The 21,108-nt window shown below is 48.3% G+C and overlaps 1 protein-coding gene across 2 annotated transcripts in view; it reads right to left on the reverse strand.

Moving 5' to 3' along the window:
* DNAH9 (dynein axonemal heavy chain 9) overlaps positions 1–21,108 on the reverse strand; it is a 186,428-nt gene that overhangs the window by 108,540 nt on the left and 56,780 nt on the right. For both annotated transcript variants that reach the window (XM_040434702.1, XM_040434703.1), the window contains exons 17-29: positions 12,726–12,948; positions 12,405–12,571; positions 10,924–11,794; positions 8,629–8,759; positions 7,027–7,153; positions 6,249–6,389; positions 5,656–5,781; positions 5,247–5,486; positions 4,707–4,867; positions 4,233–4,389; positions 3,758–3,862; positions 2,459–2,616; positions 1,642–1,780 (exon numbers count right to left, since the gene is read on the reverse strand). In XM_040434702.1, the coding sequence (XP_040290636.1) occupies positions 1,642–1,780; positions 2,459–2,616; positions 3,758–3,862; positions 4,233–4,389; positions 4,707–4,867; positions 5,247–5,486; positions 5,656–5,781; positions 6,249–6,389; positions 7,027–7,153; positions 8,629–8,759; positions 10,924–11,794; positions 12,405–12,571; positions 12,726–12,948 (2,746 nt within the window). The remainder of the gene's footprint in view (positions 1–1,641; positions 1,781–2,458; positions 2,617–3,757; positions 3,863–4,232; positions 4,390–4,706; positions 4,868–5,246; positions 5,487–5,655; positions 5,782–6,248; positions 6,390–7,026; positions 7,154–8,628; positions 8,760–10,923; positions 11,795–12,404; positions 12,572–12,725; positions 12,949–21,108) is intronic.

Raw genomic sequence — 21,108 nt, forward strand, 5'->3', positions numbered from 1 at the left:
ACGGATCTCCTGACGCTCGGTGGCTGCAGTCATTATTTCATCCTCGGTTTAGCTGCCGCTAGAATTCGAAACGCTTTAAACTTCAAACAACCTTTAAGCGGAAGTTCTCATATCTCTCACAAAAGCGTCTGCGTTAAATCAATGGGACCTTTTGTCACATCCAGTATTGTACTGGAGCGGCAGGACTGGTCGCTTCATTGAACCACGGAGAGGAGGATAGATTGTTCTGCTCCGGCGCTAAATTACAATGTCACACGCCGGCCCCGGCAAATCAGGTCTGATACCGTAACCTTTATGTAGCAGAAGAAAGATGAAGGAGGTTACGGATTCAGCATTAAAGTACAGCAGTGACTGTCTGGCCAAGCATGCTGCCTGGTAATGACTCCTTTCAAGTGAGATCTGTCAGGCTTAGCATTGTACGAAGGGCGCGGTATAGAAAAGAGTGAGCCTAACTCAGGAGCGGCGACAGCGCATCTGCAATAAAAATGGAGTAAGAGCAATAAAATGGAAGGTGAGCATTACTGAGGGGAGAAGATATACAGGCAGGGGCTCAGTGATTACAGAAACATAAGTCCATTAACCTGTCTGCACCTCAGAGAAGAGACACAAACGTGGCAGAAAATACAGTGGCTCTGTGCCATATTGGCTGTTATAAAGGTGGAAAGGCAGGACCATGGGGGCACATTTACTAAGGGACTTGCGACTATTTTGGGTGTAAAATAGTCGCAAGTCCCCTTTTCTAACCAGCCATGTTCGCCAGTTGGGCAGAATGGAGGTGGAGTGTGGACGTTTCAGGGGTCAGGACTCCAACCCCAGCTAATTTACTAATATTGATGTCTGGAAACAGGCGCAAATGTTAGCAAAAAACGGCAGCCAGGTGCGAGCACTGACACAGAGGCACCTAATTTTATGACGAGGTGCACTCCACATCATAAATTAGACGACTCTTAGGGCCCTTTCACACGAGCGAGTTTTCCGCGCGGGTGCAATGCATGACGTAAACGCATAGCACCCGCACTGAATCCTGACCCATTCATTTCAATGGGTCTGTGTACATAAGCGTTGCGTGAAAAACGCAGCAGGTTCTATATTCTGTGTTTTTCACGCAGCCCTGGCCCCATAGAAGTGAAAGGGGATTCAGTGAAAAACACATTGCATCTGCAAGCAAGTGCGATGCCTTTTTCACTGATGGTTGCTAGGAGATGTTGTTTGTAAACCTTCCGTTTTTTTATCACGCGCGTTGAAAACGCATTAAAACGCATTGCACTCGTGCGGAAAAAACTGAACAACTGAACGCAATCGCAGACAAAACTGACTGAACTTGCTTGCAAAATGGGGCGAATTTGACTGAACGCATCCGGAGCCAATCCGTCAGGCTTGTGTAAAAGTGGCCTTAAGGCAGCGCAGAGAAGGGAAATGCAAGACAGGCGTAAAAAGGCTGGTTCCCATGGAGGGAAGCTTGTAGACAGAACTGAAGCTTCCAGACATGAGCTGCACTATGGAGTTCTCCACATGTCAGGTTTCAGATACGAGATTTAAAGTGAACCTGTCACAAGGCAGGTACGGTATGTGCATTTATCCCTCATTTATGCCCCATGACACGTGAGCTCCCGCCAGCCGGGATTTTTAGGGCGGCCATACCTGCTTAGACAATAGTTCCTTGCAGAGCTGGTAGAGGGTGATAAACTTCCGGGCCAGCAGCCTGGCTTCAATGAATCCTTCTGCCACCAGCATGATCTCACAGATCAGTTCAAAGTCAGGGACCACCATCGCACAGGGCCTAGAGGAGAAACATCGGGAACTCAGCTCAGTGACAAAAACACTAAAGGGGTTGTGCCAAGATATAAAAATATCCCTTATACACAGGATAGGGGCATCTGATCGGTGGGGTCCGGAACACTAGGACACCCAACGATCAAAAGAACAGGGGTCCTGTGTCTCCACAAACGAATGGACTGATGGTGGAGCATGTGGGCTATACCTCTCTACAGCAATGGCAAAGAGAAGCCGAGTACAATTCTCAGCAGTCCCATAGAGGTAAATGGCACAGTGCCCCGCATGCACCACCGCCAGCATTTCTCCCCTATCCTGTTGATCTTGGCACAGGACCTTTAAGGGGGGAATTGGTAAGTGGGTGTTGTTTACCAGGAGGGTAAACTTTCAGACAGATTCATTCATATGAAAGCTAGAATATGGCACAAAATTTGATGCAAATTTCTGTCTGACACCCGCCACCCCCATGATCAACTATTTGCATCAGCTGCCGGTGCTGGAAACTACAGAGTAGATGGAAGCGTAGGCAGAAGGCTCCATCAGCGGTGTAGTGACCGTGGCGGGATACTGCAGCTCAGCTCTTTATTTTCATATCACACGGACTTGCTTCCAGGGCCCCGGACTTTGTGGGGCCCTCTACTTCAGCTTACCTTTATGCTGAAGGTTTGATGTCGTTAGTTCTTACCTAAACAGAGCCTTGAGATTTTCTGGGAGCTCGGTACGGCCGGCGTAGCCTGGATTCATAGTGATGAAGATCCCTACGGCAGGAATCAGATTGATCTCCTCTCCCAGGAAGTTGAATCTCTTTTTCTTGTCCCTGATAGCGTCTTGTATGCACTTCACCTGTTGATATATACAGTGAGATTCATATGGACTGATCCTGAAAAGAGGCCGCGGTTTACAGTCTTCCATGCAGATATTGGTTTTACTTTGCTAGGAAATCATACAGGTACCCTAGTCTATAACCTGGTGCCCGGATCCCTTACTGTCAGCCCTCTTGTGTGGAGGCCATTGTTTGCTATAATTTGTGCCCTTTCTCCTTGTCACCGCCTTTTGTCATCCGTTTAATGATAAAGCTGAGAGTTGGACACTTGGAATATGGTCTTGTTTGCTTTTCAGTATATATAAAGGGGAAACTGCTGGAATTACAATCCCATAATAGTGTTATTATCACAACTGCAGGGCACATAGCAGCCAGAATCCACCAGTCTGCAGTCTGGATCCCAATCATAGCCTATCGTCTCTGTAAACAATTGAGGCAAATGCTATATAAGACATTCCCTGATACACTCAGCAGGGCAGGATGATTGTCCCTCCTCTCTCTGGCTTCTGCAAAATGATGGAAATAATAACAGAGTTCTAGCGTCCACGAAGAAGCCTGACAGCCATAATGATGTGAGGGAGAGATGGAATAAAAATTGACCTTTACACTGGCTTCGACATCTCCCCGGGGAGGCCACAGGCATCGGTAAAGGTTACTAATTGGAGGCTAAGATCGTCCCATAATGCCTCTGACCGGCAGCCCCTCCGTATCACTGTTTAATAGTGAAGACAACATGCAGCATCTCCTCCTAACAGCTCTACAGAGGTTTCCACCTCCGCAAACATCTCCCTTCTGCTCCAGAACACAAGGCATTGACATTCACAATCAATACTGATGTATGAGCCCGATTGTGTTTGCAAATCTGACTGTATCTGGCTTCCATTTAGATTTGACCTCCTGCATGTCATCAGTCTGGGGATAGGCAATTGTAAAGGTAACCAGAAAATAAAAATGGTCAGAGGAGCACAGAGTATTTCAGGACATAAGATTAACCAATCCATTCATGTTAGTGAGGGCAATATGTGGAACAATGTGAAATCAGAGAATAAGGGGCATAAAACACCTCACTATGGTGCCCCGCAAGGCGCCCACAAGTATGCCTCCTGAGATCCAGCGCACAGTCTTCCATAATGTGTGTCCATGTGGAGCAGACCGCCTTACCTGCACCGCAACCACAGACAAGACCTCCACTGAGATTCGGTTGAACTCGTCAAAGCAACCCCAGGCCCCTGTCTGCGCGAGCCCCTTGTAGATGTTTCCGCAGGACTGGAAGATAAAAGAACGAGAACATATTGGCACAGATTTACTAAACCTGTCTAAACTCAAGCTGGCCAAACCCATCAGATATATGTTGGCTGAATCCACCATTTTGCCAACTACCTAATGTGTATGGGGGTCTCCTGACTCTACTCTGAAGCCAGATTTGGTGGAAGAGAAGGGTCATGCATGTTGGATTTGAATGTGCCTGATCCTTTTTTTCTCAGGGAGATAAGCCGCCAGCATGTATTGTACCATTGTGTTGGAGGGGATCTCTGGCGGGTGAAGGTATCTTTATGAAGGCTGTGTGGGCCATTGGACTTGGGGGATCTCTGGTGGGTGCAGTTCTTTAAGTAGGCTGTGTGGCCAGACTACTTACCTTGTAGTCCATCTGTTCAGAGCAGTTGAAGACGTACACCATGATGCCAAGTGCTCGGCCCAAGTCTTTGGTGGTTTCGGTCTTACCAGTACCAGCTGGTCCTGCAGGTGCTCCACTCATGGTGAGATGAAGGGATTGGGTCAATGTGATATAACATCTGCAATGCACAAGGTTTTGGAGTCACTGTTGTATACAGTCTTACAGTTTATATCTGGACTGATATACGATGGTCATTCCTGTGTATGGACGCCACATGTACTACATTTCCCATGCAGCAGCTGGCTGCGGCTTCCCCAGGGCAACATGGATTAGGGCGCTGGAAGCAGAAGTTTTGGCCCCTGCATTTTGACAGGGTAAAATTCACCTCCATCCGATAAAGGCTGGAGAGAAGAAAGCGCTTTGTGTGGTAGGGATTCTTTTCTTCCACATAACTTGGACGGCACAGCTCTGCAGTTCTGGCACACTGTCACATACCTGTCTGTAAGAGGAGTGATAACAAGCCGGGGAGTGTTGCCAAGATACTCATAAGAGTAGAGGAACTGGGCGTCACAGATGTTGGCAAAGCAATGCTTCTTGTCATCGTCCCAGCGGTGCCGGAGCTGCGACAGCCACACGAAAGCCTGAGCATTGTCAACCTTTGAAACGAGGACATGGACACGTAGGTTAAGCTCCATCTGTAAAAATGACACCTAAAGCAGCCATAAACGTCCTGGCATGAAATCTCTGCCACGACTAGACAATGCTCACAGCAAACTCCCAGGATATTAAATAATTGCTTTACACCTTAGGCTGAGTATAGCAGCACGAAATACAACATCCCGGGCCTTAGAAGTGAGCGCTAAGCAAACCTCTGTCCATGTTCTATATGGATGTCACTGTTCAGAGTGAGTTGTGGTAGAGGCTGCCACTCTGTACGACAATGTATGCTCCGCGGTCTTCGATGGATTCCATATATTACACATGGGTAATGTGAACACATCGAAGACCGATCGATAAACCTACGAGTGAACTTGCCTTCTGTGCAATTATCTTAGAGACCACGTCTCGGGCGTGAACGTCGATGGTACAGATGGTCATGATTTTCTGCCTGTCCCCCTTGGACAGTTGGCCGATCAGCATAGTGATGAGGGTGTTCAGCTGGTGGACTTGTTTCTTGTAATACTCCTTCATGGCGTTCTCATAGCCTTCCTCCAGACGGGAAAAGGAGATGCCAACCTCAGTGGTCCACCAAATCTGAGTGCAGGTAAGCGCCACCTGGAAAGGACAATGACACCTATAAGACACACTGGCTGACTTGGGTGAAGGCCTTGGATCCAGTGCAATGTGCAGCCATCTTACAATAGGCATATCTTCAGTGAAACCGCCATCTGTAACCATTACATTCTACCGTACATTACATCCTCTGGGCAGTTGCCCTACCTACCTGAGCGGGATAGTCAAACAGCCATTGTTCCCTGGGCTTCTCCTCATACGCAGTGACGGCTTCGGTCATTTCATGCCTGACGGTGGCTCTCATGGAGTCCAGCACCCGGTTCAGCCAGGTTTCCACCTGAAGAAACATAGTAAAATACAACTCATTCATGGACGGAATTTATCAGCTGTTCCTGCAGCAAATTCCATCAAAGTGACATCGGATTACCCATGTACATCATTTCCATGTACCGATCGGTTCATTAAGCAGCATCGCAGAGCGCTGTCATCTGCAGAGCATCACAATGCTTTGGGACAATGCATTTCTCACAGCTAATTAGAAAGTGACATCGTTTGTCACCTGCTAATTAGTTGGGGGAGCAGCGCTGACAACCCTGGATAAACAGCGTTTTTATATCCCGTATTCACAGAACACTTGTTACCACAGAACATGAGCGCAGCAGCTTAATCAGCTGGAAACTGAACAGCTTGGAGCTCTGCGTGTCAGTCAGTCCTGCAGTTCTGGCGTTCTAGTCATGAACCAGGAAGCACAGGATGAACAGACCTAGAGAAACTACTCGGTATGTCAGGGGTGCATCAGCTTACCTGGCCGCTGCAGTCACAAGGCTCGTTGAATGTGACGTATTCGTCCTCCTTGCTGTACATGCCGAGGCCGGTCTTGGACTCTGCATCTTTGAATTTCATCTGTGCCATATTGTCGAACAGTTTGGACAGATGGCGCATGACCTGCAGTGAAGCACGTATACGGTGAGAACGCAGCACAATGTCTGCGCACAACTTCTATATTGTGCCCTACCATGAAATCACAAGACGAGATATTACTGATACAGAAGATGGCTCGTCAGCTCCAGAGATACCATGAAGAAGGCCGTCCACCCACCACAGTCAGTAACACTGGTGAGAGGATTTCCCAGTTTCAGACTTTACCATGAAGCTGGAGAGGCTGGAATGTCTCCAGTAACATATTACTCCATTATCCATCTTCAGTGAGCAACCTGAGCATTAACTACCAGTCATCCATGATATGGGTCTCATTTAAAAGGGGTTCTCCCAAGAAAAATAATTTACATTTTTCAAACCAGCACCTGGATGTGAAGACTGCTGCAATTTTATGTCATTAAAAATTTAAGATAGTCATTGAGTTATTCAATAACATGTATCTGTATAGAGCCACATGCTGTGTATTCTTTTCCTTAATTTTCCATTGCTGAGGTGGTCGCACATGCTCAGTTCAGCCCCTTTATGAATGAGGTAGCTGTTTTACTGGGGAACCTTTAATATTACAGGCTCCTCATTTATATGTTAATCGGCGGCCATATTCTCAGGACTCCTATACTGAATTTGGTCAGACGGGGAGACTCACAAGTTGTGGATTGGTTCCATTTGACAAGATGTCCAGTAAATCTGCAGAGGATATGAAGTAAAATCTGGGGAACGCCAGCCTCTTGGTGTCCAGGTATTCCGCCAAAGCTTTTTCACATAGAGACAACCTAAGAGAATATGAAGGGCGGTAAATTCAGTGATTCTATGGAGGAGCTGAAGAAGGATGACGTCTCATACACGAGTCTTAAAGGGGTTGTCCCGCAAAAAATATTCTACAGTTTTCAACCCAGCTCCTGGATCTGAATACTTTTGTAATTGCATGTAATTAAAAATTTTGCATAGCCAGTGAGTTATTCAATACAATGTATCTGTATAGCGCCACCTGGTGTTTGTTTTTTCTTATTTCTTTGTCCTGCTCACTGAGAAGGCCGCACATGCTCAGTTTCATCCTTCAACTGCCTCCTGAGCTGTGATAGGGAGAGCTGAGACACACCCCCTGAGCTGTGATAGGGAGAGCATGGACACACCCCCTGAGCTGTGATAGTGAGAGCATGGACACGCCCCCTAAGCTGTGATAGGGAGAGCATGGACACGCCCCCTGAGCTGCAGCAGAAAGGACACTCCCCTAGAACTGTCAGCTTGATATAAATCTAGCAGAGCAATGAATGGGGAGATCTCTGGATCCATGCGAGGTCCAGGGCTGGGTCTAGCTTTGTTAGAAGGAGATTGTCATGTGCTATATGATGTCTGATTTTCATTTTTTACATTAGTCATGGGACAACCCCTTTAAAGTGATGTGCGCCCGAGTACACTGCACCAAATTTAAGGCGAAATCTATGCTAAGCAGGTTCAGATTTTGTCTGCTTAAAACCGTGTTAGCCCTGCCCACTTTTTTCACCACTGTTAAAAATTAGTGAGTGGCGAGAAAATTACTGCGCAGATATATTGTGCTTAATTAGTGTCGAGAAAATTACTGCGCAGATATATTGTGCTTAATTAGTGTACATCAAAAAAGAGGCACAAATCACTTGATTAAAGGGGTTAGCCATATGGGACATTAATGGCAGATTGCTAGATTATGCCAACAGTGCCAGATAGGGGCAGGTCCCAGAGGTAAGACCCGCTTCTATCTAGAGAACGAGGTCCCCGAAGTGCATAAGAGCACGCCACACATACGAAGCCTGCTCTCCGTCCATCGCTAAGGTAATTCCGTGTGTAGCTGGCTGCTCTCCTTTCACTTTGGGGCCCGTTCTGGAGGAAGAAGCAGGTCCCAGAGGTAAGACCCGCTTCTATCTAGAGAACGAGGTCCACGAAGTGCATAAGAGCACACCACACATACGCAGTCTGTTAAGGTGATTCCGTGTGTAGCTGGCTGCTCTCCTTTCACTTTGGGGGTCCGTTTCGGAGGAAGAAGCAGGTCCTGGAGGCAAGACCCGCACCTATCTGACACTGATGGCATATCCTGGCAATATGCCATTAGTGTCTTAAATGGGAATACCCCTTTAATTTACCCTTCCTGCTAAACCTGCACACGGCAGCCAAATTGAACAAGCAGCGCTGCAGTGAAAAGCATGGAGTAGTGGCTTTTAGACGACCTCAAACTCTGAGATACAGTTTTACAGTACACAGATGCAGACTTTACCTTCCTTGAATATCCTCCAGCTTGTCGTACAGCCCTGGCTTGTTGGTGGCCTCCACGACGTTCGGAGTCCCGTTAGCGTCTTGAGCCAACTCTTTGAAATCTGTGTCAATGCCTTCGAATCTCTTGGAGTCCTGGAAAGGATTATAAGAAGCTTTAGTGCTGGCTACAATATGCAGCAGTGTTCCTATGTTGGGGGCTCAGTCAGGCCTGGCTTCTGCAATTCACTGACAGCAAGCACTGGAAATGGTGAGGAATTAAAATGGAAAAAGGTATTAGCATTAGAATGTGATGCACAGATAAAAAGATGAAGTATACGTATAGAAGATGTAACCGGTGCAGGCTGTAATGCTGAATGGAGAGTACCCGCTGACAGGCTGCAGAGCGTTCCTCCAGTGTCTCTTATCTGCTTGATGTCAACACGTTTCCTGCTTACAGAGATTTTATTACTGCCTCATTATGCTCCTCCGCCGCCACTGCGCTAAGCGCCAGTTTATAACAGTTTATAAGTCTTCTGGCTGCTGCTTCACAAGACAAAATGATGGAATTTGTAAGTTTTCAGCAGAAGCCGCGGCTTGTAGTGACATCTCTACAGCAGGTGAAATAACCCAGCGCCTGCAGGAGCCGCCCTGGGAGAAAGCCTAGATTCTATCTTAGAGAGGCTGCACGGCCCACTGGTCAGGATCGGAAAGGGACGGCTCAGAGACCGTGTCCCCAAGAAGAGAGCAGAATGTAAAAACTAAGAGGGTCATTTATTAAGAGGTTTTAGGCGCCGGTCTTAATAAGCCCTATACCCGGCGGTGGATCCGCCGAAGTTATGAAGGGGCACAGTCCTCTACATAACTTCGGCACATCCACCGCCGGTCTAAATGTAAGACAGCTTCCTTGCCTAAAACAGGCGTAGAAAATGATAAATGAGACAGGCCTGGCCGCCTGTCCCCTTCCCCGCTGCGCCCACCTTTTTTAGAACTGGGGTGAGTGGAGGAAAAGTTGCAGATTTGGGCGCAAATAACCTTTGCTCTGCAATCTGAGACAGGTGTGTGCCAATATATCTGATAGTAAATGACCTCCTAAGGGCTCTTTCACACCTGCGTTCTTTTCTTCCGGCATAGAGTTCCGTCGTCGGGGCTCTATGCCGGAAGAATCCTGATCAGGAATATCCCAATGCATTCTGAATGGAGAGAAATCCATTCAGGATGCATCAGGATGTCTTCAGTTCCGGAACGGAACGTTTTTTGGCCGGAGAAAATACCGCAGCATGCTGCGCTTTTTGTTCCGGCCAAAAATCCGGAACACTTGCCGCAAGGCCGGATCCGGAATTAATGCCCACTGAAAGGCATTAATCCGGATCCGGCCTTAAGCTAAACGTCGTTTCGGCGCATTGCCGGATCCGACGTTTAGCTTTTTCTGAATGGTTACCATGGCTGCCAGGACGCTAAAGTCCTGGCAGCCATGGTAAAGTGTAGTGGGGAGCGGGGGAGCAGTATACTTACCGTCCGTGCGGCTCCCGGGGCGCTCCAGAGTGACGTCAGGGCGCCCCACACGCATGGATCACGTCATCCATGCGCATGGGGCGCTCTGACGTCATTCTGGAGCGCCCCGGGAGCCGCACGGACTGTAAGTATACTGCTCCCCCGCTCCCCGCTACTACTATGGCAACCAGGACTTTAATAGCGTCCTGGGTGCCATAATAACACTGAACGCATTTTGAAGACGGATCCGTCTTCAAATGCTTTCAGTTCACTTGCGTTTTTCCGGATCCGGCGTGTACTCCATTTGCCGGACAACGCAAGTGTGAAAGAGCCCTTAGACGTTAAGTCGTACTATTCTGAAGACATCAGCTAGCTGTATCTATGGGGGAAAAGAGGAGACTGAATCGGAGATTTATGAATCCTACACTGGAGGACCTTCTAGGTGACAGACTGAAAGGTACATACTGGAAGGAGCAGGGTCCTCCCAGCAGCACAGAGTATTTCAGAGGAGGAGTGTGCTGATCTTGTGGAGGTCACAGGCTGAGGGTTACATAGTGGAAGGAGCAGGGTCCTCCCAGCAGCACAGAGGAATTCAGAGGAGGAGTGTGCTGATCTTGTGGCGGCAGTGACCTGTCCACTCATGTAATAATTTTTTGCTGCATATGACGGTCAGTGTCATGATGTGAAGAGGGGAGGAAGTTTCAGGCTGAGAATTAAATGAAAGAAATAGGGTCACAGAGTATTTCAGCAGAGGCGGGTTCATCTTGTGGTTGGTGGTGACCCGTCACGTCATAAGCATATGGGTACACACTACATGACTACTTACCTCAGGAAGTTGTGCTCGAATGTCATCTGAACCTATGAAAATGCTCTCTAGATGAGACCAGGTGCGCTGAACTTCAAACCAGATGGAGATGACAGAATCAGCCGTTGACAGCTTCTTCTGCCAGTCTGACACTTCTTCTAAGAAGAAGGCAATGTACTTGGAGGTCATCAGATTCTGGAGCTGAACTTGATTGTCTTCCAAGGTCTCAATAAGCTCCTCGTCTGATTTGATCAAGGGCACTTTTGTCCTGGGGTGAGGTTCGTACTGAAAGTTCATTCCACTCCAGGTGGTATCGAGCTCCTTCAGCACCTTCTCCATGCCCATCTCTTTCACAGCTTTGTCCACAATGCCACGTACTTCATCCTCAAAGTTATGGAGGTTGAGTTTTAGTAGGTCGGCAAGAGTGGTGTCTTCGTCCATAGTGAAGCGGACGCCGGTGGCTTGCATGAGTTGACTCCAGTGTCTCTCGCGGATGGCTGGATTCTGAAGTTCTGCCACGGCCCTTAAAGACGTCAATATGTTTTTCACTTGGTTGTCAAGCCCTCCGAAAGCATCCCATGCCCTCATATCCTTGTCCAGGTTTCGGATGTCCTTTGCAAACTTCTTACACTCCAGATCCATGTTCTCCACGTTGATCTCTCTCCATCTGGTTGTTTGCCAGTCATTCATACTGGATGTCACCAGGGTGATCATGTCCCAGAGCTCCTTGAGCATACAGACTTCCTTCCTACATTGCTTCAATTGCTTGTAGTCTGGAACGTTGACTTCAAATAAGGCTGCGGACTCATATGTTGAGGCCATGGTGGCCTCCATTTTTTGTATTTCCATATGTTTGAGGTTAAGTGTCTGGTATGGAGAGATGCTGTCAAATCTGGAAAAAAAATGGAGACTTTAAGTGGTTTTAGAACAGTGACTCTCCAGCTGTTGTTGTCAGTGCATGCTGGGGAGCCACTGGTTGGAGACAACTGGACTAGATCTGAGACAAGATCTGAGGATGACTAGAAGTGGTGAACTAAGAAGAGATCCTGAGGAATAGGCATCTGCTATGTGACCCTTTTTAATACCAGGAAAGGCAAGTTTTGGTCCCCACTGTACACAGGGAAGAGGGACAGTATGTGGTCAAATGCTTACGAGTGAGGATGGACTGTATTGGAGGGAAAGAAAGGGATTAAAAGGGTTCTCCGGCCCTCCTCGCCCATATGATGTGACATCGGCAGTGGTGAAACACTGCTGCTAGCAAGGTGGAACATATACCTCGGCATCTGCCGAACACCCAGCAAACTTATTGGGTTTTGGATGGTTGCCTCTGTCCCACCAGTTGGGCAGCAGCATTTCTCTGCACCAGATGTTAGTGATGGCTGTAGAGAGGAGCTGGAGAACCCCTTTAACTGAGTCAGGCCTGAATCAATATAAACTGGAGGTGTGAACTAGACCAGCCATGGTAAAGGTTTATTACAAAGGCCTTAGATTACAGGCTTTACCTGAAGGGAGCTTCCTTGCGGAACCTCTCTCTGAAATGGTGTTGCTTAACATCAAAGGTAGCACAGCTTCGGCGGAGAAGTGACACTTCATTGTCTTGCAGCGGTGCAACATGTTGCTTTACGGTAATGGCCATCTTCTTAATATTGTTCCACTTCTCTGGAAGTTCCTATAGATTAAATAAAAAGAAACAGGAAATAGGTGGATGTCCACTATACAGAGAGCAGATGACTCGGGCACAGCTGCTGAAACCCCCTGGTGAAGCTTCAATGGAAATTACATGGTCGCTGTGAAGCTAAGAATTCAGAAGACTTGGGACTGACCTCCAGTTGTTTATAGACTTCGTCAGGGAGCTCCTGCTCATAGACCTTCAGGAGCTCTATAGTCTGCCTCAAGGGTTCAAACAACTCATCAGTGCTGCTCTGACGATCCTTCACAGCCATTAAGTGACCCATTATTTCCACCAGACCATTGTAGTCTCCTTCATTCAGTTGCTTACTTAACCCATGTTCTGCCACCTTGATGAACTCCTCTAGATCGGCCAAACTGAGAAAAGAAACACAATATAAAAGAATACCTCCTTCTATTCCCACTTTACAGTATGTCCACCTATCAATACTATTTTACTATGAGTGCAGATTACATTTCTTTATTAAAAAATATTGATGTAAATACTTTGTATCACTTATCTTGTACTGGTAACATCCTGTATTATACTCCAGAGCTGCACTCACTATTCTGCTGGTGCAGTCACTGTGTACATACATTACTTATCCTGTACTGATCCTGAGTTACATCCTGTATTATACTCCAGAGCTGCACTCACTATTCTGCTGGTGCAGTCACTGTGTACATACATTACTTCTCCTGTACTGATCCTGAGTTACATCCTGTATTATACTCCAGAGCTGCACTCACTATTCTGCTGGTGCAGTCACTGTGTACATACATTACTTATCCTATACTGATCCTGAGTTACATCCTGTATTATACTCCAGGGCTGCACTCACTATTCTGCTGGTGCAGTCACTGTGTACATACATTACTTATCCTGTACTGATCCTGAGTTACATCCTGTATTATACTCCAGAGCTGCACTCACTATTCTGCTGGTGCAGTCACTGTGTACATACATTACTTATCCTGTACTGATCCTGAGTTACATCCTGTATTATACTCCAGAGCTGCACTCACTATTCTGCTGGTGCAGTCACTGGGTACATACATTACTTATCCTGTACTGATCCTGAGTTACATCTTGTATTATACTCCAGAGCTGCACTCACTATTCTGCTGGTGCAGTCACTGTGTACGTACATTACTTATCCTGTACTGATCCTGAGTTACATCCTGTATTATACTCTAGAGCTGCACTCACTATTCTGCTGGTGCAGTCACTGTGTACATACATTACTTATCCTGTACAGATCCTGAGTTACATCCTGTATTATACTCCAGAGCTGCACTCGCTATTCTGCTGGTGCAGTCACTGTGTACATACATTACTTATCCTGTACAGATCCTGAGTTACATCCTGTATTATACTCCAGAGCTGCACTCGCTATTCTGCTGGTGCAGTCACTGTGTACATACATTACTTATCCTGTACTGATCCTGGGTTACATCCTGTATTATACTCCAGAGCTGCACTCACTATTCTGCTGGTGCAGTCACTGTGTACATACATTACTTATCCTGTACTGATCCTGAGTTACATCCTGTATTATACTCCAGAGCTGCACTCACTATTCTGCTGGTGCAGTCACTGTGTACATACATTACTTCTCCTGTACTGATCCTGAGTTACATCCTGTATTATACTCCAGGGCTGCACTCACTATTCTGCTGGTGCAGTCACTGTGTACATACATTACTTATCCTGTACTGATCCTGAGTTACATCCTGTATTATACTCCAGAGCTGCACTCACTATTCTGCTGGTGCAGTCACTGTGTACATACATTACTTATCCTGTACTGATCCTGAGTTACATCCTGTATTATACTCCAGAGCTGCAATCACTATTCTGCTGGTGCAGTCACTGTGTACATACATTACTTATCCTGTACTGACCCTGAGTTACATCCTGTATTATACTCCAGAGCTGCACTCACTATTCTGCTGGTGCAGTCACTGTGTACATACATTACTTCTCCTGTACTGATCCTGAGTTACATCCTGTATTATACTCCAGAGCTGCACTCACTATTCTGCTGGTGCAGTCACTGTGTACATACATTACTTATCCTGTACTGATCCTGAGTTACATCCTGTATTATACTCCAGAGCTGCACTCACTATTCTGCTGGTGCAGTCACTGTGCATATACATTACTTATCTTGTACTGATCCTGAGTTTTACAGCAAGACACGGAGGCTTCGTATTGCTTTCTCCTTCTTTACTTCCACCAATAGCAGCAAAGGAGAAATTAACATAATCAAAACAATAAAGGACCCTCCCCTAACAGATCCTATAATAAGCAGTGTCCTCTTTATATCTTCCTCTTTCTTTGCTGCTCCACCAAAGCTAAGTGATCTATATGTTCGATTATGTGATTTTAGATTTGGAAGCAATTATGTCTTTGCATGGTGTTTTAATACTTGCCTAGTAGATATATATATACTGTTCTGACCTCTAACCGGGTCTCCCTTTTCCCTTCATTTGGAGATTTTATCGCATTACTACTGTATTCCCCATACACCTATTGCGGCCTTCATCTGGGGGTCGTCCCCCCCCTCCCGCTCTTTCCCCTCTGCCTTGCGATCATCGGCGTTTTTTATCCCCTAAATCCTTTCCTTTCTTGGGGTGTGTTTCCTTGACCCCCCTCCTCTCCCACTACCTTCGTCGCCGCTCCGATTCCTCCCCGCTGGTCTCCGGCGGCATAGGTTTTCGGCGGCATATTTCTGTTGCTTTCCGCGGCTCCGAGATCTCGCGAGATCTCGGCGGCTATCTTGGGAGCTCCCGCCCGTCCTCTCGCGGGATTTCGGAGCGCTCACCAGTGCCTTGCTGCTCCACTCGGCTCCGGATCGGCTCCTGCTACACTGCGGCGCTTGGGGTGATTAACCCCTGCTTAGGTTAGTTTTCTGCCACAGATTAGGCACCATTAGACTAGGTACCCCCATCGGTTACTCTGCATTTAGATTTTATCTCTAAATAAACGAGATCATGTCCTCAGACCGCTCTCCCTCTGGGCCTAATCCCCCCCCACCCACTGGGGACCCCAGCTTGCCAGCCATGAGTGCACAGGCCCTGGAGCTACAACGCTCAGTGTCTAGTGCCATTATAGAGGCCATGGGCTCCATGTCCTCAATGATCTCTCAGACCATATCTCAGGCCTTATCTGCCCATGCTCCTGGCCCCTCTAATCTAATGCCTACACCCACTAACCCGCAGCCTACCATTGAACCTCCTGCCCAGGAGACATTGACTGGTGTGATCCAAGCCACCCATGATAGCGCGCTTAGATCGCGCAAAAGAGCCTTACCGCGCCAGGCAGAAAGGGCGCGAACGTGGAAATGTGCTAGAGCACAAACTGATGACATAGATTCTGATAATGAATCTGACATGGAGGCTTATGCGGAGGCAAGTGACCACTCTGATGGAGTGTTGGAGATGGAACCTGAGTTTCCAAGCACCTCAGGCCCTAGGCCTTCCACATCTGGGTCCGTGGGCGCATCCACCTCTGCCCCTAACACGGCTTCTACCCTGGTGGATCCTTCTGGCAACCCACTATTTGACCCTGATGCCCTCCACCACCCTAGGTCGGCGGAGTGGATGCCGGTAGCTCATGTGAGCGACTACCTGGAGCATTGGGTGCGTCGTCCTCTCAGCAAAGAGGCGCGCAGCAAGCTCCGTGCGGAATGCCCTAGACCATTGATCCCCAACAAGGTCTGTGAAACGCTATCTGTGGATCAAAGGATGACGCAGTTTTTGGCAAAAACCGGCTGGAATCCCCGTAAAGGGCTGGATTCCGCTATAAAGAGTTGTCAGGACAAGCTCCTCAACATTTTTGGCCCCCTCGCCAAAATCTTTGAAATGGCCGAATCGGCCAGAGTGGACGGCTCTCCGATTGATCCGGAGGAGCTTACTGGCTGGATACAAAGAGCCATTTGCATTGCGGGCAGCACCAACTCCTCCCTGTCCATTGAAAGGCGTAAAGCCATTCTTTTTAAAATTGACCCAAAATTGGCCAACCTGGCACTCACTGAGACAGGGAAGGATGCTCAGGGTCAACTGTTCGGGGATTCCTTCATTAAGGACCTCAGCAGGTACGTTGGAGCATTTACCGCATTGGACAAGGCCCAGTCCTCCATGAAAAGGGTATTTCAGGGACGGGTCTCCACTAGGGCCGGCAGTAGTAGGGGCCGTCTGTCCGGCCGCTCCAGTTATCAAGCCCGCAGCTCGGGCAGAGGCTCCTTCAACCAGAGACCTCCTTTCCAGGACCAAAGGAACCCTCCCTCGTTCTTCCCGGCCAGAGGCGGCCAATGGCGTTCCAGGTCGGTTAGAGGAAATCCGAACTACAGAAAATCTTTCGGTAAGTCTTTCCCCAGTGGGGACTTCTTTGGCTCCTTGTGTCGGGGGCAGACTCCGTCTATGTTCCCACGTTTGGTCCAGCATCACATCAGATCCATGGGTGCTGAACACTGTGCAGGGGTTCCACATAGAACTTACGGGTTCGCCAGATCTCGTTCTTTCTCCCCCTCCCCTGGCGCTACCGGACAGGGAGCTAGTGGACGTAGAACTTTGTTCCCTCTTGCACAAGGATGCGATAGAAAGGGCCCCTCCTACCCAAAGGGGCGTTCTCAGCCACATTTTTCTAGTTCAGAAAAAAGGGGGACAATTTCGCCCAGTCATAAATCTCCGGGCACTGAACGCTGTGGTGCGCTACCGCCACTTCAAGATGGAGGGGATTCACCTCCTTCGGGACTTGCTGATTCCAGGGGACTGGATGGTGAAGCTGGATCTCAAAGATGCCTATCTGACAGTCCCGATTGCCTCCTCCTCCAGGGATCTTCTGCGCTTCCTGTGGAAGGGCGAAGTGTGGCGCTTCACTTGCCTGCCGTTCGGTCTTTCCTCAGCACCTGGGTGCTTCACCAAGTTACTGCGCCCAGTCATGGCCTGGCTGCGGAGTCGTGGGGTTCGTCTTGTCATATACCTGGACGACATCCTCATTATGCACCAATGTCAGTCGTCTCTGCTACAACATCTCCAGTGGACCTCGGATCTTCTGACGGGTCTGGGTTTTCTACTCAATCTCGAGAAATCCTGCCTCACACCGACTCGACGTATGGAGTTTCTGGGCTTCACGGTGGACTCTGTTGCGGAATCTCTCAGTCTCCCTGCAGAGAAATTGCGGACGATACGCAAGGAGTTGAGACATGCTCTCTCAACTCCCTCCCTATCCCTACGCCACCTGGCTCGCATCATTGGGCTATTAGCCTCCTCTATCCAGGCAGTCTTCCCCGCTCCGCTCCATTATCGGGCGTTACAGCGCCTGAAGATCGCCCACCTCCGTGCCGGGGCCTCGTTTGCAGACGCGGTGATTCTGGATCAGGAAGCTCAGGAGGAACTTCGTTGGTGGTTGAGCAATTTGGAAGCCTGGAACGGCAGAGCAATCTTCGGATTCCAACCGGAATTCACGGTAGAGTCGGACGCGAGTCTCCAAGGCTGGGGTGCCCACTGCGAGGGTATCTCTACTGGGGGTCGATGGTCGGAGTCCGAGACCCATCTTCACATCAACGCGCTGGAACTTCTAGCAGGTTCGTTTGCCATCAGGAGTTTCACCAAGGGCATAGCTCATGCATGCATCCGTCTACGCATGGACAATGTGTCGGCAGTCCGATACGTCAATCACCTAGGCGGCACTCAATCGGCCACCTTAGCCCGACTCTGCGAAGGAGTTCTGGTCCTACTGTCTGTCCAGGTACATCATGATTCAAGCGGAGTACCTGCCGGGTCTTCACAACTACAAAGCGGATCGGAGTTCCCGATGCTTCACGGACGGCAGCGACTGGAGGCTGAATCCGGAAATGTTCTCCACAATCTCGGACATCTGGGGTCCTTGCTCCATAGACCTGTTCGCCTCCCGACTCAATACTCACCTGCCCAGGTTCTTCAGCTGGCGGCCGGACCCGGAAGCAGAAGCGGTGGATGCGTTTCTACAGGACTGGTCTTCAGCCCTACATTACGCGTTTCCACCATTTGCCATGATTCCGAGGATGTTGCTACAGACTCAGCGTCAGGGGGCGGAACTGGTGGTGGTGATTCCCTTTTGGGGATCTCAAGCCTGGTACCCGATCCTCCTAGAACTCCTAGTCGATGTTCCTCTCCTACTCCCGACGCAGACGGATCTCCTCCAGGACCCTCTGGGTGCCCCACATCCCCTGCTGGTCGAGGGCTCCCTTCAACTTCTAGCGTGCCGAATCTCAGGACTCCAGGAGAGGTCGAGGGAATTTCGGAGGCAACTAGGCGCCTCCTGGACAACGCTTGGGCTCCCGACACCCGAAAATCTTACCGGGCAGCTTGGGGATCTTGGGTTAGCTGGTGCATGGAACGGGACCTGGATCCCGTTTCGGCATCTGTAACCCATTTATTGCAATTCCTGACATCTCTTTTTGAAGCAGGGAAAGCTTATTGGACCATCAATTTGTTCTGTTCTGCGATTTCCTCGACTCATCAGGGATTTGATGGCGTTCCTGCTGGTCAACACCCTTTGGTGTCTCGACTTTTACGTGGCTCACGCTTGGCTCGGCCTCCTCGGCCACGTTTCACCACTACGTGGGATGTTTCCCTGGTGCTGTCTTTCCTCTCTTGCTGGCCCGACAACGCGGCTCTTTCCCTCCGTCATCTGTCGGCCAAGTTGCTGACCCTTTTTTGCCTGATTTCCTGTAAGAGGGTATCTGATGTCAGGGCTTTGGATCATGATGCCAGATCCTTTACTCCCGAGGGTGTTACTTTTAACATCACGCGGCGTACCAAGACCAATATTCGGTCTGTGTCCTATCCCAGTTTTCCGTCTTCTCCGGCGCTCTGTCCTGTAGCTTGCCTACGGGAATATGAGTTGCGCACTCGGTCTCACCGGTCTGCGGACGTTCCGCAGCTTTTCCTCTCTATTAGTCATCCCTTTAGCCCGGTTACCAGTCCCACTTTGGCGCGTTGGATGAAGTGGGTCATGTCCCTTTCTGGGATTGATACGACGATCTTTACCGCTCACTCGGCCAGGGGCGCGGCTGCTACTGCCCTGGCAGTTTCGGGGGCTCGTTTGGAGGACATTCTGCGTCTGGCTGACTGGTCTAGGGCCACGACGTTCACAGAGTTTTATTTCCGTCCTTCCCCTCATGTGTTTTCAGCTATTATTGAGCAGCTTTGAACTTGCAATACGAAGCCTCCGTGTCTTGATGTAAAACTTAATGATTTTCCTATTTCATGACGTAAAGTCATAGTTTTATTAAAGACACGGAGGCGAGTATTGCCCGCCCTAGGTTTCTCCTGCCCCCCCTTTTATTATTACTGTTATGGTATTATTATTGACTATTACTCTGTCTTCTGTTGTTATTTATGACGTTTTACCGTTAAGGTTTATTATGGTTCTGTTTCAGCGACCTTTTTGATGTACGACCGTTATAGGGTCGAGATTGCGCATTTGTACCCATGTGTTTACACTGGCTATATTATTTATTCTGTTTCAGGTTGAAAACTCCTTGGCAGATGGAATTCCGTGTTGTTCCAGGTTTCCTGAGATGTTAGCCATGTTGGCTTGAGTTCTTCAGTTGGAGGGACAAGAATGGTCGGTGTCGGAACCAGTTCCAGTTCGGTTCGTTTTCGGTTATGGTTTGGCGGTTGGTGTCGTGGATTCAAAGAAAGAGGAAGATATAAAGAGGACACTGCTTATTATAGGATCTGTTAGGGGAGGGTCCTTTATTGTTATGTTTATGTTAATTTCTCCTTTGCTGCTATTGGTGGAAGTAAAGAAGGAGAAAGCAATACTCGCCTCCGTGTCTTTAATAAAACTATGACTTTACGTCATGAAATAGGAAAATCATTAAGTTACATCCTGTATTATACTCCAGAGCTGCACTCGCTATTCTGCTGGTGCAGTCACTGTGTACATACACTACTTATCCTGTACTGATCCTGAGTTACATCCTGTATTATACTCCAGAGCTGCACTCACTATTCTGCTGGTGCAGTCACTGTGTACATACATTACTTATCCTGTACTGATCTCCAGTTACAGCCTGTATTATACTCCAGAGCTGCACTCGCTATTCTGCTGGTGCAGTCACTGTGTACATACACTACTTATCCTGTACTGATCCTGAGTTACATCCTGTATTATACTCCAGAGCTGCACTCACTATTATGCTGGTGGAGTCACTGTGTACATTACATTACTTATCCTGTACTGATCCTGAGTTACATCCTGTATTATACTCCAGAGCTGCACTCACAATTCTGCTGGTGCAGTCACTGTGTACATACATTACTTATCCTGTACTGATCCTGAGTTACATCCTGTATTATACTCCAGAGCTGCACTCACTATTCTGCTGGTGCAGTCACTGTGTACGTACATTACTTATCCTGTACTGATCCTGAGTTACATCCTGTATTATACTCCAGAGCTGCACTCACTACTCTGCTGGTGCAGTCACTGTGTACATACATTACTTATCCTGTACTGATCCTGAGTTACATCCTGTATTA

This window comes from Bufo bufo, chromosome 6 (assembly GCF_905171765.1).
Source record: "Bufo bufo chromosome 6, aBufBuf1.1, whole genome shotgun sequence".
Lineage (NCBI taxonomy): Eukaryota > Metazoa > Chordata > Amphibia > Anura > Bufonidae > Bufo > Bufo bufo.